The 18,102-nt window shown below is 30.3% G+C and overlaps 1 protein-coding gene across 1 annotated transcript; it reads right to left on the bottom strand.

The window, feature by feature from the left end:
* Nucleotides 1-1,414: 1,414 nt before the first annotated feature.
* LOC127127317 (non-specific lipid-transfer protein 1) lies at nucleotides 1,415-2,128 on the bottom strand. The gene is made up of 2 exons (XM_051056468.1): nucleotides 1,702-2,128; nucleotides 1,415-1,604 (listed from the first exon to the last, which is right to left on the bottom strand). The coding sequence occupies exons 1-2, from the start codon at nucleotides 2,049-2,051 to the stop codon at nucleotides 1,592-1,594; spliced, it is 363 nt and encodes a 120-aa protein (XP_050912425.1). The 5' UTR covers nucleotides 2,052-2,128; the 3' UTR covers nucleotides 1,415-1,591.
* Nucleotides 2,129-18,102: the final 15,974 nt, after the last annotated feature.

The raw sequence follows: 18,102 nt of genomic DNA, 5'->3' as shown, positions 1-18,102 counted from the left end.
ATTTCTTAGATTGACAATATTGAGAAATTTATTTTTAATCATATTGCAACACACGAAGAAATTGGTGAATGGTAAAAAATTGAAAAAAGAAATAATACATGTTACTTCAATTTTTTTCCATTCACCTTTTTTTTAATAGAAGTCATCTATTACCTCGTTTCTTTTAGAAATTGAGGTTAACACCGAAGAAAAAAATAAGTGTGTTTATAGATCCTTAAACAAAACTTTGTCATCCGTTTAGTGAGTATCAACGCTCAAGACACTACCTTTAGTGATCCACATGAAACTTAAAAGACACTCACAGTATAAAAACATTCTGAATATAAAAACTTGATCATAAAAGCATTTGTCATGAAAATATTGAAAGTTATTTGTTTTATATCAGAAACATTAAAACATAGTTCTCTATGATGGATTGCAATAGCAGAATAATACTTAGGTTTAAGGATAAAATATTCGGGTTTAATGTTTGTGTTTTTAAATAATCATATAACTAAATACTTATTTTAGTTATCTAACCTTTTTTTTGTTTTATATCAGAAAAAATATATAAAATGTCCAACATTTAATCTTCTCTAAGATTCAATGAAATGAGGATCCAACATTTATTCTTTACCTACACTGATGACGATGAATCAGATTCAAAATTTGTTATATATTTTTACTTTAATATTATGTGTAAATAATATAATATAATATTCATTGTAAATAATATAATTTATTAGCAATTTTATTTAATATTTTATGTAAACAATGTAATTTGTATTAAAAAACTATATTTTTCTAGATTTTGGTCATAAATCGAGAGGTATGTGGCACGAGTTTTGAAAATATAAAAAATATTTTTATTGGGGATCAAATCAATTATAATTTCAAATATCACCTCGACAATTCAAAAATTGAGGAGTAAAGTGGCAAATTTGTATGAAGTCCTTCGTTACCTGACTTATTTTACCAAAGTAAATTTTCATTTGTGTTCGACATGTAAGTTTTGTAGTAGTGTTTTTTCTATTGATGGTGATTCTGATGGCTTGGTTTTAAATTTGATGGTGGTTTTGGTGTCTCTCTTGAAAATCCTTGTTTATGTTGATGTGATTGAGGTGATTTGAGTTCTAGAAAGTTTCCATTATGGGATGAGGTTTTTATTGTTAGTATCTTCTGTTAGCATAGTATTTGTGCTCACTTTTTATTTTTCGGGTTGTTTGTGTAGAACATCTATCTATCTTCTTTGTTTTAGGGACCCCTCACTGGCATATATAAATACCTTTGTTATGTATTTTGTTAGGTTGTTTCCCATATCTATTATTATAACAGCGCGAAAAATATTATAATAAATCAAAACATTTAATTGTGTGAGCTTCAATATCATATTAAAGTGCTATTGTAATCCAAATGTGATAGTGGAAAATGAATATTTTGAACCAAATATTATAGATTTTATTTTAATTATTATTGAAATACAAAGTAAACATAGTGATCCCCTAGAGGGGATTCGGTTGCAACAAGATAAGTGAAGACATCTTTATTCCTTCTTGGTTATCATCACAAACCAATAAATACTTATTCATCAAACGCAAGGCCTACAAGCTGCTCAGTGCTTCACTCTGCAAAATGAAGTTGACATTAGTTTTCTATTAAAAACAAATATGTATGAAAACTTCACATTTTCTAAATCAGAAATAATATGAAAAAGAGATATACATGTTGCAGTCAATGGATGGACTAATTTTATAGGGCAAGTTGACACCACAATTGGTGGGAAGAGCAGCAAGAGCGGGAAGATTGAGTCCAGGAAAGCGGGTGGCAGTGAATTTGAGACACCTACAAGCACCTTGACGATCAGGGGTAGTTTTAGCTAGGTTATTTAAATTTCTAACTCCATTGCAACATGGAGCAGGGACAGTTGGAGTTGGGCTCCTAAGGTACCCAATGCATGGTGTTATACTGAGTTGTATCTGACCACATGAAAGGGCTGCATTGGCTAAGGGACTGCTCAAAACGAAGCATGTCAAAGCCAACAAAATAACTTTCACAAACATTGTGTTAGCCATGATTGATTTCCAAAACTTCCCACTTCGAATATGTGAATGAGTGTGTTATGGTGCATACCTAAGGACTATTTATACATACCATTCAACTTTCCTTTCAATTAGCTTTTTTCCACCTCAAACATCTACCACGACAAATGTTTAGATACCTATTTTACATTTTCTAACCATCTAACTGGCATTAAATTCAAAAGAATATGTAAAATATAGCTTTTGCAAGAAAATTTAATATAATATTAACTACTGAATTGTCAATATTAAATCTAACTATTTATTATAAAAATAGGAATAGATAAAGTAATATCATAAATCATATATATATATATATATATATATATATATATATATATATATATATATATATATATATATATATATATATATATATATATATATATATATATATATATATATATATATATTAAAAAAATGTATTGATTATCTAAATATAAAAAACCAAAACATAACCATTAAAAGTAAATATAGAAAAAGAAGTAGATATGAATTAGACTATCATGCGCATTTAGTGTCATGCTGGTCCTTTTATGCTCATTGCACATTAATAAGGAAGGATTCAGTCATTTTCAAACATATTATTCAAAAAAACTACATGTGTCGTAATTAAGTGCTAATGTGATTTATTGCTTCTTTACATATACGGAGATTTTTATTTACCTCTTGAACCTTTTATGGTAAATAAGAAAGAAAAAATCAATCATGCAATGTTAAATAAGTTATGTCCTCATAACTATGAAAGCCAACTTCCACTAGGACTGTTTAGTATATGATTGCTTATAGACGGGTTAACATAATAACTATTTCTGATTTATTTATTTTAATTAATTATTAAATATTTTTTAGGAAGAATAATAAATATATTTTTATAATAAGATATTTTTTTTCAAAATCGGTTGTATTGATAACCAATTTTATTATTAATTATGAATTTTTATAATCAATTTTTAGTTTAAAAATTGATTTTAAGCAAAAATATTTTATTTAGAAAAATGGATTTTAAAAGTTCATTCAACTTTATTATGAAATAATAATAAAATTATTAAATTAATTATAAAATTAAATAATTTCAATATATATTATTTTGTCACGAAACCATATATGGAGTAGTGACCGGTGAGTATGGAGGATTACGAATTGTCTGAGTTTCTGGTGCAAAGGAGAAGAGATGACCTGTAAGATTAGAACTTCAACGTTCGTGTACATTATAAGAAATCTTCTCTACAACCATGTGATATAATCATGTGGCAAAAAAAGGGAGTTGAACATGAAAAAGAAAGTTGACATGAATATCACTTCGCTACATGTTTTCATTATTAAAAAATTAAAGTCAAACTTGAACATGGGAATGATTGTAAAAAATTAAAAAAATATTGTGACGTGTTATTCACGTCATAACTTGAAAAGTAAAATAATACTGTGTTGATTTTTCAGCTTTCAACATTTTCCTCCTCCAACATTTTCCCATTTCTTTATTAAATTTCAACTTTCAATTTTCATCTTCAAATTAAAATGTATTTTAAGACAGCTCAGAATTTGCATTTTCATTTTTCGTTTTTTATTTGTTAAATATTGTGTTGATTTTTTTATTTTATAACTAACACTTTTAAAAAGAATTTTCAAGCTTCAAGCTTCTAATTTATTTTTATCTTCATTCAGGTGTTAAAGCAATTTTTTTTTCCAGATTTAAATATATATTGAGTTGTTGGTTGTTGTTATTATAGGATAATATTTAAAAAAACAGAATTTTATTAAAATAAATATATAGTTAATCCAAATTAATTTACCAATATATTTAAACAGATTTTTTTCAAAACCAAAATATTATTTTTCATAATATATTATTAAAATATATTATTTTTCATAATATTATTTTTCGTAATACATTTTAACAGAATATTATTTTTTATAATATATTATTTTTCCTTAATATATTATTAAAATAAAATATACAGATTTATTTAATTAAAACAAGATAAAATAGAATATAGTTATATTTTATGTATATTAAAATAACAATATGTTAATTAAAAACAAAATATTGTGAAATAGTTAAACATAACAATTTTATTATTAATTTTAGTATATATTAAAACGTAAAACAATAATTATAGTTTTTACTTTTAAAAAAATAATATTTTGTGACGTGATTTTCACTTCATAACTTTGCCACGTGAAAATCACGTCACAACTTCTTTTGATCTTTGTGACGTGATTTTCACTTTACAACTTTATCATGTGAAAATCACGTCGTAACTCACTATAACCTTTTCTACCGTCACTTTTACTACTGAATTACAGCAGATAAAGTGGGAAAATCTATGCAAAATGTTGTGTCATGAATATCTTGTGGCAAAGTTGCGACGTAATTTTCATGATGCAACAGAGTTGCCACACATGCTTCTGCCGCGTGAAAGTTCACGTCACTAAAAATATTTTGTGAAGTGATTTTTTACTTTGTGACGTGAATAATACGTGGCTATAGACAATTTTTTTGTAGTGGTAGAAGAAGAGTGAAGTGAATCTGATTTTGAAATTGAATATCTGGACTTTGTGCCCTTTCAGGATATATACAGGAAGAGTTATAACAACATATTATTTGTTAGGCGTCCAACACGGTGTATCTGGGGCTTGGATCACCTTTACTCATATGCGGGGTAACTCTCGTGTGTTGAGAAGGTTCTAGATGGATTGTTCTTCTTCTTGAATGGTCGGCCGAGAATCTTTATGGTTGATCCAGAAAAGTTTCCCCTGAAGTCGTTGGAAACTATATATTCGTCTGTTGTTTTTTCTTCAGACGAATGAAAAAGAGAATAAATTATGGGTTGAGTTTAAGAAGTGTTTACGGACAGATAAAGATAAATCTGTTTAAAATTTTGTCGCAAATTAAAAAATTGCATAAATGAACATATGTGAAGCTTTATCTATGAAATTATGAAAAGCGGTTAACTATAAATTAATTTTGATAACTTCCTATGGCCAAGGATAATAACACGTTAACAACATTTGCAACTCATTTTTGGTATTTTAATTTATTATATTTTAATTATTTTTGAAACTCTTACAACTAATATTATAATACTATTATTAATGTTAATTTTCAATTACTTACATAATATATTAATTAATATATTTTAGAGGTGAAATAAATAAATCTAGTATTAATAATTTAATTAAATGGTCTTGACAAACACTTAAAATTATACTAACAAAACATAGACACATACCAAAAAAGTTGATCACTAGACATATTAAGTTATATATATATATATATATATATATATATATATATATATATATATATATATATATATATATATATATATATATATATATATATATATATATATATATATATATATATATATATATATATATATATATATATATATATATATATATATATATATATATATATATATATATATATATATATATATATATATATATATATATATATATATAAATAGTAGCGAGAATTTTGTTGGCGGTGGTTTTGGAGATCCAATTGGACGCACTAGAGAAAATACAAAGATTTGAGGAGCTTGAAGTAAATCTAGATGTATAAGAGTTTCAACTATTGTTATCACAACACCTTGTGCATGAGGTGGAGGTGATTTATTGATTTTCGCTTGAACAATAGCAGCGGCAGAAACCACATCATGTGTTGCAACATAACTGTAGATTTGGATACAGGAATTATCGAGAAGTGTGGAAGTCATAAATCTGGAAATTAGAGACATTAAAGTTTATATGTTATTTGATTAAATCAAACGTGAATGATCTTCGTGTTTGATTTTAAGAACTCTTGATCTGATCAACAGAAAAGATTTTGAGCTGATAAATCAAAGAACAAACGTGAGATCATGAAAAACACGAGAATCATAAGTCAATTCCCACATATGACGCCAATGTTCCTTTATAGAACCAGATATTGATTAAGGACTTGTGAGTTTGGAGGATTGTGATTGGTCTGAGTTTCCGGTGCGAAGAACTCCAACGTTCAATCCAGTATGTGTAGGAAAATAGTAAAGTGAAACTGAATACCTAAACATGGTAACCTTTCTGAATATATAGCGGAGGAATTATAACAACCTAGGATATGTTAGGTGTGCAACACAGGAGGATGTTAGATCTATTTGGGACTCGCATTGTCTATACTCATTTGAAGAATAACCTATGTGTGCTAAAAAGGTTTTAGACTATCCTTCACTTTTCCAGAATGTTTCGTTAGACACACACACAGTCACACACACACACACACACACACATACACACACACACTTTTGGGAACATGCTTCGAATCTCAACTACTATAATTTCTATTTTTATTTCTTTAAAACTGACACCCTTTTTATTTAATTATTAAATAATCCATTCCTTTGGTTAAACCCATAACCGGACGGTATGATACATAATTTCTGATGTTGTTGGTACTGTTGCTGCAGTTGTTATTGATGTTGATGTTGCAGCTGCTATTGATGTTATTGTTGTTGTTATTGTTGTTGTTGTGCTTGTTGTTGTTGTTATTGTTGTTGTTGTTGATGTTGCTATTGCTAAAGTTGTTGATGTTTTTGTTGTTGTTGTTATTATTACTGGTGGTGGTGGTGGTGGTGGTTTTGCTATTGTTGTAGTTGTTATTGTTGATCTTGTTCTTATTGTTGTTCTTATTGTTTTTATTTCCACCTCTTGCAAATATTAAATGGTAAAAAGAAACATTGTAAGGCTAGAAACCTTCGTATCTAGCTGGAATTTTTTCTCAAACATTGCAGGTTGACATGTCATGTTGTGCCAACAATCACTAGATGACAATGATGACCTTATCCTTACTCTATATATAGGGATATGGAAGCTACTTGTTAATTGCAGTATTGCTATCATAGGTAAGTATTTCTTTTATCGTATCCATAGGGAGTGGTTTGATATCAATGTCATTCAACAGTTACTATGATTTTAAGCACATGTTCGCTAGATGTTTGTTTATTTAAAGCTACAAAATGTAAAATAGATGAAGGATAAATAAAGTTTCAGAGAGATGAGAGCTTTTGCAGGATTGGATTTGATCCATCGATAGAATATGTATTTTACCAATCATTTATACATAATCTAAACATTTATCAATATCATTATGTATCGCTCGTTGACAGTGTTTATGTCTAAACTTCTGACGAGAGTTCAACCGTATTGTTGAACCGACAACCTCTCAGCCTATTAAATAATACGGTAGCATTAAGACTCGATACTCAAGTGAATTCTAAACCTAAATCTATGTCTAGAGTTTAGAATCTAACAGATGATCATCTTAGATCAAGATTCGAACCATATTTCTCAATATCAATTCAAATCATAAGAATAACATGAAAAAAAAGATAACATCAATATAGATTCATAAAGAGATTGTATACAACACCATGATCAATAAAAGTACATACTGTTACGACGAACTTACATCCAATCCCAACAAGAAAGGGATTTATCTACCCATGGTAGCTAGATACAAAGAGAAGAATAAAGATATACATGCCTCAATCGTGATTTTCCATTGATTGGTGTGAACCCAACTTCCGATCTTCAAGAAGCACCCTCTCCTGTTATTTTCTAAGTTTATCTCTCTCTCTCTCTCTCTCTCTCTCTCTAAAATTTAATATATATCTTAAAATCTGAAGTGTGAAGTTATTTATATATATTTGGAAAAGCAGACCGCGATTAGCCCTTGATTTGGCGCTAAGCACAACTACTAGACAGATAAATTAAACCTCCATAAATGGCATTAAGCGTCGTGCTAATCACGCTACCCCCTTCCTGGATACCTCCAAGCTTGCTTTGAGCATGCTAAGCCCCACTTGAAGCTTTGATTTCTTCCAAAAATTACATGTTGAAGCTATTTCTTTCGCATTTGATGTTCAATGCTCCTCCAATAAAAACATACCTACAAAATAAGTTGCAAATGATCAATCTACACAATATTTACACATAAGTTGAGGTTTTGACTCGTGAATCCAAAGAATCAAGCTAATAAGTGTCATTCTTTCATGCATAAATTCACCACAATTTTACACTTATCAACTCTCCCCAACTTAGAACTTGTTTGTCCATAAACAAGAGTCTCAAAAACCTAAGGAAACAAGCAACTTCCAAAATTTTCAAGTTTAACAAGATTTCAGAAACGAAAACAAATGAATGGTTCAAATTCAAAAAGTACAAGTAAAGTGATGATTACCACTATACTTCAACGACACCATGACCATGAAATAAGTTCTATCCATAAAAGATTTTCAAGTTTAACAAGATTTCAGAAATGAAAACAAATGCATGGTTCAAATTCAAAAAGTACAAGTAAAGTTCTTAACATAATAATCATTTCTGATTCATTTATTATAACTAATTATTATATATTGTTATGGAAGAACAATAAAAATATTTTTATAATAGGATTTTTTTCAAAATCGATTAAATTAATAACCAATTTTATTATTAATTTAGAATATTTATAATCGATTTTTAGTTTTATATTTCATTTTAAGCAAAAATATTCTATTTAAAAAAATGGATTTTAAAAACTCATTCAACTTTATCATGAAATACTATTAAAATATTCAACTTTCGGTATACATAAAAGAAACGTTATAACAACATATTATTTGTTAGGCGTCCAACATGATGTATCTAGGACTTAGATCATCTTTACTCAACTGCGGGATAACTCTCGTGTGCTGACATGGTATTAGATGGATTGTCCCTCTTCAAAAATGGTTGGTCGAGAACCTTTATGGTTGGTCCAAAACAATTGCCTCTCAAGTCGTTGTTTCTGCGTAGAAACTATATATTCGTCTGTTGTTTTTTCTTTGTATGAATGAAAAAGAGAATAAATTATGGGTTGAGTTTAAGAAGTGTTTAAGGATAGATAAAGATAAATCTGTTTGAAATTTTGCCACAAATTAAAAAATTGCATAAATGAATTGGAATCAAACTTGTCGAATAATACTATTAAAAAGGAAACATATGTGAAGCTTTATCTATGAAATAATGAAAAGCGGTTAACTAGAAATGAATTTTGATAGCTTCATGTTGCCAGGGATAATAACATGTTAACAACATTTGAAACTCATTTTCGGTATTTTAATTTATTATATTTTAATTGTTTTTAAAACTCGTATAACTGATATTATAATACTATTATTGTTGCGGCGGGAAAATTTTGAGATTAAGATATTGGTTAATTTAATTCAGAAAAGCAAGAGTCGCCACAAAACGTTATTATTTCCAAAGGGAAGGGGAAAAAGGTCGAACAAAACCCAAAAAAGGTCAACCAAAAGGGAAATCTGGATATGGGGGTTGGTTATACAAGGGGAATATATTAGCACCCGTCACATCTATGAGACTCTATAGGAACCACTTGCAAATCTGTGTTTTATGAAAAAGATAATTTGTTTATTTGATTGATTTTAATTTGAAAAGACATTTTGTCATATTCGAGTGGAAAAACCCAGCTTACTACCCACAAGTATGAGGAAATGAGCATTTGCATCATCTTGATATTGGAGACTTTTACTTGGACTTTCTCACAAGCATGTCTCAACATTCAAGTAGAAAATGTCAATCATTTCTCAACATATTGTAGAAGTATAGTGGTTTGTATCACTACAAGAATAGACCAATGTCAATCTTTTCAAAAAAGGCTCTTAAAAGAAAAGTGCACAAATACACAATAAGAAGTTTGATGAGGTTTATCCTTTTTAAGAGTTTGAAAAAAAGATTTAGTATATGATTGATTATAGACGGTTTAACATAATAATGATTTTTGATTCATTAATTATAACTAATTATTAAATACTGTTATGGAAGAATAATAAATATATTTTTATAATAGGATTTTTTTTCAAAATCGGTTATATTAATAACCAATTTTATTATTAATTTAGAATTTTTATAATCTATTTTTAGTTTTATATTTCTTTTTAAGCAAAAATATTTTATTTAAAAAAATAGATTTTAAAAGTTCACTCAACGTTATCATGAAATACTATTAAAATATTCAACTTACGGTATACATAAAAGAAACGTTATAACAACATATTATTTGTTAGGCGTCCAACACGATGTATCTAGGACTTGGATCATCTTTATTCAACTGCGGGATAACTCTCGTGTGTGCTGACATGGTGTGAGATGGATTGTCCCTCTTCCAAAATGGTTGGTCCAAAACAGTTACGTCTCAAATCGTTGTTTCTGCATAGAAACTATATATTCGTCTATTATTTTTTCTTCGTATGAATGAAAAAGAGAATAAATTATGGGTTGAGTTTAAGAAGTGTTTAAGAATAGATAATGACAAATCAGTTTAAGAAGTGTTTAAGGATAGATAAAGAGAAACTATTTTTTTTTAATAATGGAGACAATTAGATACTTGAACTTGATTTAAATTGAGAGAATATTTTTATTGTTTTAGATATTAGAGTAATATCAGGACAATTAGATTAAGTATTAGTAGAAGGTTGATTAGTGAGTTTCAAATTTGAAATTTCATTACTTTTGCTATGAAATAGTAACAAACGAATATACTTTCAACAATACGAATATGTAGTTTAAATGTTGGTAATCGATCCACAATTTCAATTATTATTTTTCTTACATTTTTTCACTTGTTTAAATGAACATCTAAGTTACTAATATGTAGTTTGCAATACCAATGAAGGTAATCGATCCATAGTTTCAATTATTATTTTTCTTAGATTTTTTCACTTGCTTAAATGAACATCTAAGTTACACAATGTAGTTTGGAATGTTGGTAGTGGTGGAGAGCCCTATTTGAAACATTGAAAATTGGAGACTCTTGGATATAGACAGATGAACTTGTCTGCATTCTTTACTCTTATTTGAAGATAAGTGCTCAATTTTGTATTTGTATGTATGACAAATGTAAAGAGTGCTACACATGATTGTATCATATGTTACTTATTTATTACTATTGTTTTATCTTGATTTACTTATTACTAGTCTTTTATTAGATTATTGTTAAAGTTGCATGAATCTTTTCAAAACAAATTAAAAACATATTCTTGTCAAATTATTGTGGTTTAAAAACAATATTTTTATGTAAAATGTTTTTTTAAATACTATTCTTTTGTCCACAATTTTAATTTGTAGCTAAAAATAAACAGTAGCTTATAAATGGTCGTTAAAACTTTAGCTTATATGTAGGACAACAGTTTTATAACTGTTGCTCAAATAAACCGTGGACTAAACTAACTCTAAAAACTGTGGTCTGATCACATATTTTAGGCGACGCGTTTAGCTTACTGTGAGCCAAAGTGGAAAAACCGTGCCCTATAAGAATAGGCAACGGGGTTTATTCCATGTCTAAAAAAGCTTAAAACATTAAGCAACGGTTATCCTATCTTAGGTCGCAGATTTTGGTTGTTGCCTAAGCTCATTTTTGTTGTAGTGCGCAACTCACTATAACCTTTTCTGTCTTCACTGTTACTACTAAATTACATCAGATAAAGTGAGAAAATCTGTGCAGAATGTTGTGCCATGAATATCACGTGAGAAAGTTGTGATGTAATTTTCATGACGCAATAAAGTTGTCACACATGTTTCTTCCGCGTGAAAGTTCACGTCGCTAAAAACGTGTTGTGAAGTGATCTTTCACGTGACTATAGACAATTTTTTTTCTAGTGGTAGAAGAAGAGTGAAGTGAATCTGATTTTGAAATTGAATATCTGGACTTGGTGCCCTTTCGACATATATATACATGAAAAGTTATAACAACATATTATTTGTTAGGCGTCCAACGCGATGTATCTAGGACTTGGATCATCTTTACTCATTTGTGGGATAACTCTCGTGTGCTGAGAAGGTTATAAATGGATTGTTCTTCTTTCCTGAATGGTCGGCCGAGAACCTTTATTGTTGATCCAGAAGAGTTTCCCCTGAAGTTGTTGGAAACTTGTGTATTGTTTTTTCTTCAGACGAATGAAAAGGAGAATAAATTATGGGTTGAGTTTAAGAAGTGTTTAAGGATAGATAAAGATAAATCAGTTTGAAATTTTGCCGCAAATTAAAAAATTGCATAAATGAATTGGAAACAAACTTGTCGAATAATACTATTATGAAGAAAACATATGTGAAGCTTTATCTATGAAATTTTGAAAAACGGTTAACTAGAAATGAATTTTGATTGCTTCGTGTGGCCAGGGATAATAACATGTTAACAACATTTGCAACTCATTTTTGGTATTTTAATTTATTATATTTTAATTATTTTTAAAACTTTTATAACTAATATTACAATACTTCATTACTTATAATTTTCATTTACTTACATAATATATTAATTAATATATTTTAGAGGTGACATAAATAAATTTAGTATTAATAATTTAATTAAGTTATCGTGACAAACCCAAAAAATTATAACAATAGAACATAGACATATACCAAAAATTTTAATCACTAGACATATTAAGTTATTTATATAAATATCTATTTATATAAATAGTAGCGAGAATTTTGTTGGCGGTGGTTTTGAAGATCCAATTGGAGGATCTAGAGCAAATACAAAGATTTGAGGAGCTTGAAGTAAATCTATATGTAGAAGAGTTCCAGCTATTGTTATCGCAACACCTTGTGGAGGAGGTGAAGGTGATTTATTTATCGCCGATTGAACAATAGCAGCGGCGGAAACCACATCATGTGTTGCGACATAATTGTAGATTTGGATCCAAGCATTATCGAGAAGTGTGAAAGTCATAAATATGGAAATTAGAGACATTAAAGTTTATATGTTATTTGATTAAACCAAACATGGATGATCTTCACGTTTGATTTCAAGAGCTCTTGATCTGATCAACGGAAAAGGTTTTTAACTGACAAATCAAAGAACAATTGTGAGATCATGAAAAACACGAGAATCATAAGTCAATTCCCACATATGGCGCTAATGTTCCTTTACATAACCAAATATGGATTAAGGATTTGTGAGTATGGAGGATTGTGATTGATCTGAGTTTCCGGTGCGAAGAACTCCAATGTTCAATTCAGTATGTGTAGGAAATAGTAAAGTGAAACTAAATACCTAAACATGGTAACCTTTCTGAATATATAGCGGAGGAATTATAACAACCTAGGATCATTGTAATACCCCAAAATTTGTTCTACTTTTTTCACTCTTCATCTGACTTTTGATTTGAGATTCATCTGCATTCATTCATTCCAAATAAATGTGTATCATTCATTCATGTTAACACTTGCAAATAATCATCATAGGTTCAAAGCTTATGGCTTGAAAAGCTAGGGTTTGTTTTTGGTTCAAGCCCGAGAAGTGTGGTTTAGATCAACATATGGAATCATTTGGGATAAAACCCTAATTTCTTGATCTAGGGGACATGGATTCAAGAAGACCTCACCATGGCATTTCTCTAGAGAGCAAAACCCTAGTTTCTTGATGATTTGGTTATGGGACTTTGTAGGTCTTCCTTGGGCCTTGTATTGGCTACCTAAACCCTAATTGGGGCTCGTATATTGGAAACTTGCTTGTAAAGCATCCTGATCCATTTAAAGGCCTTGTTTGAAGGGTATGTTTCATTGAATCCCTAATCCCATATGCTTGAAGTTATGTGCTAGCGAATGTTGACTTTTGATGATGAGGTTGACTGAAATCTTAGCCCATTGGGGAGGTTCTTGTCATACATCTTGTCATCTAAACCTACACATCTATTCTTCTGGTTCTTTCAAGATCTTAGAATTTAGTTCGTGGACATGTCTTCTATTCATATGGTGTTGTCAAGATCATTGGTAATTGGTTCTTAGATTCATACTTACATCAGTACATTGGTCTTTGGGCCCTTGGTTTTCCTATGATCCATCAAGGTTCTAAAACCATTTTAGGTCATCCTTGTTGGTCCATCTATGCACTTTAATTCATGTTGCTTGGGATTTGAACCAGGTAAAAGTCATGCTCATCTACACAAGTCCATTCTACACAAGAAAACCCTAGTTTTTAACCTACATTTGACCAAGGTCAACCATTTCCCCTAAGTCATTTTCAAGCTCATTCTCATTAGTCCATGTCTTGATCCATTATCTATACCATTTTCTGTTCATTTGATTGATTGTTCATTACCAATCTCTTAAGATAAACCTAAGTCTAAATTTGTGTTCATTCCCATTCTATTCAAACATTCAGTCATTAAGCCACTATGTTAAGTTTAATACACATTCAAAATTCTATAGTTTGTCGTTAATCCAAATATTCCATTTCTAACCAACTTAATATCATTAAAATTCAATTCAATGCAATCTCATTCCCATTTAATATATTTTCCATTTTTTTTCAAACTAATGTCATTTCCATTTTTCAAACTAATTTCATTTCCATGATTCCACTATAAGCCGTAAACCAATCAATGCAAAATAACATTTTATCTAAGCTTCAACATGTCATTCAAACCTCATGTAACAAAGAACCAATTGCATTCCCATATAAGATAATATTAGATCATATTTTACAAGATCTCAAGTTCTCATTACATAACCATCTCAAGATCTGCTAAGGTAAGTTTTTCATTTCATTTTCGTTTTTTCGTTGTGTGCACGCGAGAATGGTTCAAGTTGAGTTGTGAGGAGAAGACACGATCATTGAAGATGAGCATTGAGTTGATTTTAAAATATTGAAATTCTTGGAAGTCCTGGTGCTTCGACTCCATGAACAAGATCAGTTGGATATATTTTCTTGAGGTTGTATGCGTCGTGTTCACCGGCCCGTATGCACATGAAGGCGCGACTACATGAAGAGATGGGAATGCGAATTGGTGATGTTATACATGATTTGGCTTAGGGCTCAAACCAGAGGCCTATTTTCCTGTTACATACACCCATTGCCCATGCGCGTGGCCGGATCTATACCCTCACCTTACTATTAGCACCCGCCTGGAATATGGATCCGGTGATTGGGTTTTAGCCCCTTGGCCCAAACGATTTTCTCTGGTTTCAGTCCCCACTCGGTTAGGCCTACACCCCCTTTCCAGAAAAGGCCCATGTCCAGTTTTTCTTTTCTTTTTTTGTTATTTGGCTAATTAGTTGAAAATATTAGTTTAATTAGGGGTTAATTTGGATTTAGAATTTTAGGTTATTTATATTAGATGTTTTAGAGGTTAATTAGAATATCTTTTCAATTAGATGTTTTAGAGGTTAAGTAGGATATTAGAAGTTAATTAGTAAATGAATTTTTCGATTAATTAGGTTTTAGGACTTAATTGGTTTAATTAGACTTTTTATATTAGACTTTTAGGTGGATGGACATGATTAGAATTAATTAGGAGATAATTGAATATCTTGATTTTTGTTAGAAATTTAGAATTTTAATTAGAATTAGGATTGTTAGATCTGATGAGATGTTTTAGAATTTTAATTAGGTAGAATCTTAATTGTTTTTAATTAACCTTTTAATCATCCTAATTTTTGTTGAACTTTGTTTTGATTTTGTGATTACTTTGTCTTTCAACCAATAACATGCTCCCTTAGGATTAGGGTTTGGATTTTAATTGTTAATTTTCATATGATACTTGATTGATGACTTAAGTTGATCCCTAATTGTGGCATGATCCCTTGATAACTTGTACATAGTATTAACCCTTAGATTAGGTTGTACATGATTAACCATAGATTTCAATTTAATTCAAACCATTTGATTTAAGTTGATCAAAAGAAATTTTGATTAACTAAATCCTTTGATGATGTATAATACCACAGTCTATTCAAGTGATCAAAAGTCCCTTGATCACTTGATAAGACTACCCTGTAAGATATGGATCTCAAGGGCTCAAGTCCATACCCTTATTCAAGGCATCCCAAGAAAACCAAGTAGTGGATTATATAAAGCATATTAAAGGTGGTTCTTCAAGAGCTTGTCAGTCAACATTAAAACTCTGTAAGACGAGCCTTAAGAAATGGGGAATGAATGAGAGTGAAGAATTCCATTAACTCATTCTGAATATCTTTGGGTACGGAATGAATGACCCAGTTGCTCATCATACTCACCTCTATTCATAGACTTTAGCACAATTAAAATCATATGATTATCAAGTCTCTCTCTTCAAAGCAACAATGCTACAATCAGAGGTCTCCATCAATAACTTATCAATCAGGATTCAAGTTATATGCCATGAGCCTTAAGAAACAAAGAATGATGAGAGTGGATAATTACTATCCATGTCTAGGGTATCCTTGGGTACGGGACGAATGACCCAGTTGCTAAAGGTATTCGCCTTTGTTCATAGACTTTAGTGCAATTCAAATTGAATGATTGATAAGGTCTTCATCGTTACAAGGAGAAGCAAGGATTCTTCGAAAACTTGAAGGTTATGATGAGAATCACATGCCACAAGCCTTAAGTAGTAAATAATGAATGAGAGTGAAGAATTTTATTAACTCATTCTGAATATCTTTGAGTATGGGACGAATGACATAGTTGCTCATTGTATTCACCTTTACTCATAGACTGTAGTATGGTTCATATCCAATGACTTCCAAGTCGTCTTCATATTCCATCTTTCATATATCATATCTCTTGCCTCAGTATCTTGTTGTCATCCCTAGTAGGTTGAACTACGAAAGCTCTGACTTTCTCATTGCATGGTGAGAATACGTAGGCACGAGGATTCAGATTTTCCGCGAGCTAGCTTATTTATTTCCACCCTAATTATTATTCCATATTTATTCATTCTTTCTCTATTCCTCCATTCATATCCATATACCACTATTCACTACCTCCATTCAATATCTACTACCTTCATTCAATCCATGTGATATACTATATCTTTGAGCCAAGTACACTATATCTTTAAGCTCTATCTTGTGTCAGCTTGTGAACCAAGAGTGCTACATATTGGTCAACGCTTGTTTTACTCTTGGGTTCAGATTTCATCATTTTTGGAGTTCAAATCACATAATCCTTTGGTTCATACTATACCTTGTTATCATAACTTCTTTTCACCTCCCACCAATAGTTCTACGAACTACGGAGCTCTGAATTCCTTATTGCACCTTAAGAATATGTAGGCATGAGGGTCTCAATCATCACCAAGCACCTTATCTATTCTTTTTTTCCTTTATTCTTTCGCGAGTAAACCTTATATGTAACTCCCATTTGAGCAAGAACAATCAAAGCGGTTCCTATAAAGTACCATGGATGTTAGGGGTGATAATACCTTCCCCTTGCATAACCGACTTCCTTACCCACGTATCTCTTTCCTTGGGTTTTATCGATATTTTTCCATTCCTTCAGGAATACATAAAGTTGGATGGCGACTATGTTGTATGTTTGAGCGTGTGATACATTTGGGTATATTTCCGCTAGCTTCAATCATGTCGTGCCAACAATCACTAGATGATAGTGATGACCATGTCCTTACTCTATATATAGGGATATGGCAGCTACATGTTGATTGCAATATTGCTATCATGGGTAAGTATTTCTTTTTCGTATCCATAAGGGCTGGTTTGATATCAATATCGTTCAACAATTACTATGATTTTAAGCGTAAGTTTTCAAGATGTTTGTTTATTTAAAGCTATAAAATGTAAAATGGATGAAGGATAAATAAAGTTTCAAAGAGATGATAGCTTGTCAGGATTGGATTTCACCCACCAATAGAATATGTAATTTACCAGTCAATTATACACAATCTAAACATTTCTCAATATCATCCCGTATCGCTCGTCGACAGTGTTTATGTCTAAACTCCTGACGAGAGTTCAACCGTATTGTTGAATCGACGACCTCTTAGCCTATTAATTATACGGTAGGATTAAGACTCGATACTCAAGTGAATATTAAACCTAAATCCATGTCTAGACTTTAGAATCTAACAGATGCTCATCTTAGATCAAGATTCAAACTGTATTTCTCAATATCAATTCAAATCATAAGAATAACATGAAAACAAAGATAACATCGATATAGATTCATAAAGAGATTGTATACAACGCCATGATAAATGAAAATACATACTGTTACGACGAACTTACACCTAATCCC

Source organism: Lathyrus oleraceus, chromosome 3 (assembly GCF_024323335.1).
Source record: "Lathyrus oleraceus cultivar Zhongwan6 chromosome 3, CAAS_Psat_ZW6_1.0, whole genome shotgun sequence".
NCBI classification, from domain to species: Eukaryota; Viridiplantae; Streptophyta; class Magnoliopsida; order Fabales; family Fabaceae; genus Lathyrus; species Lathyrus oleraceus.
This window is presented reverse-complemented; position numbering and strand designations above follow the sequence as displayed.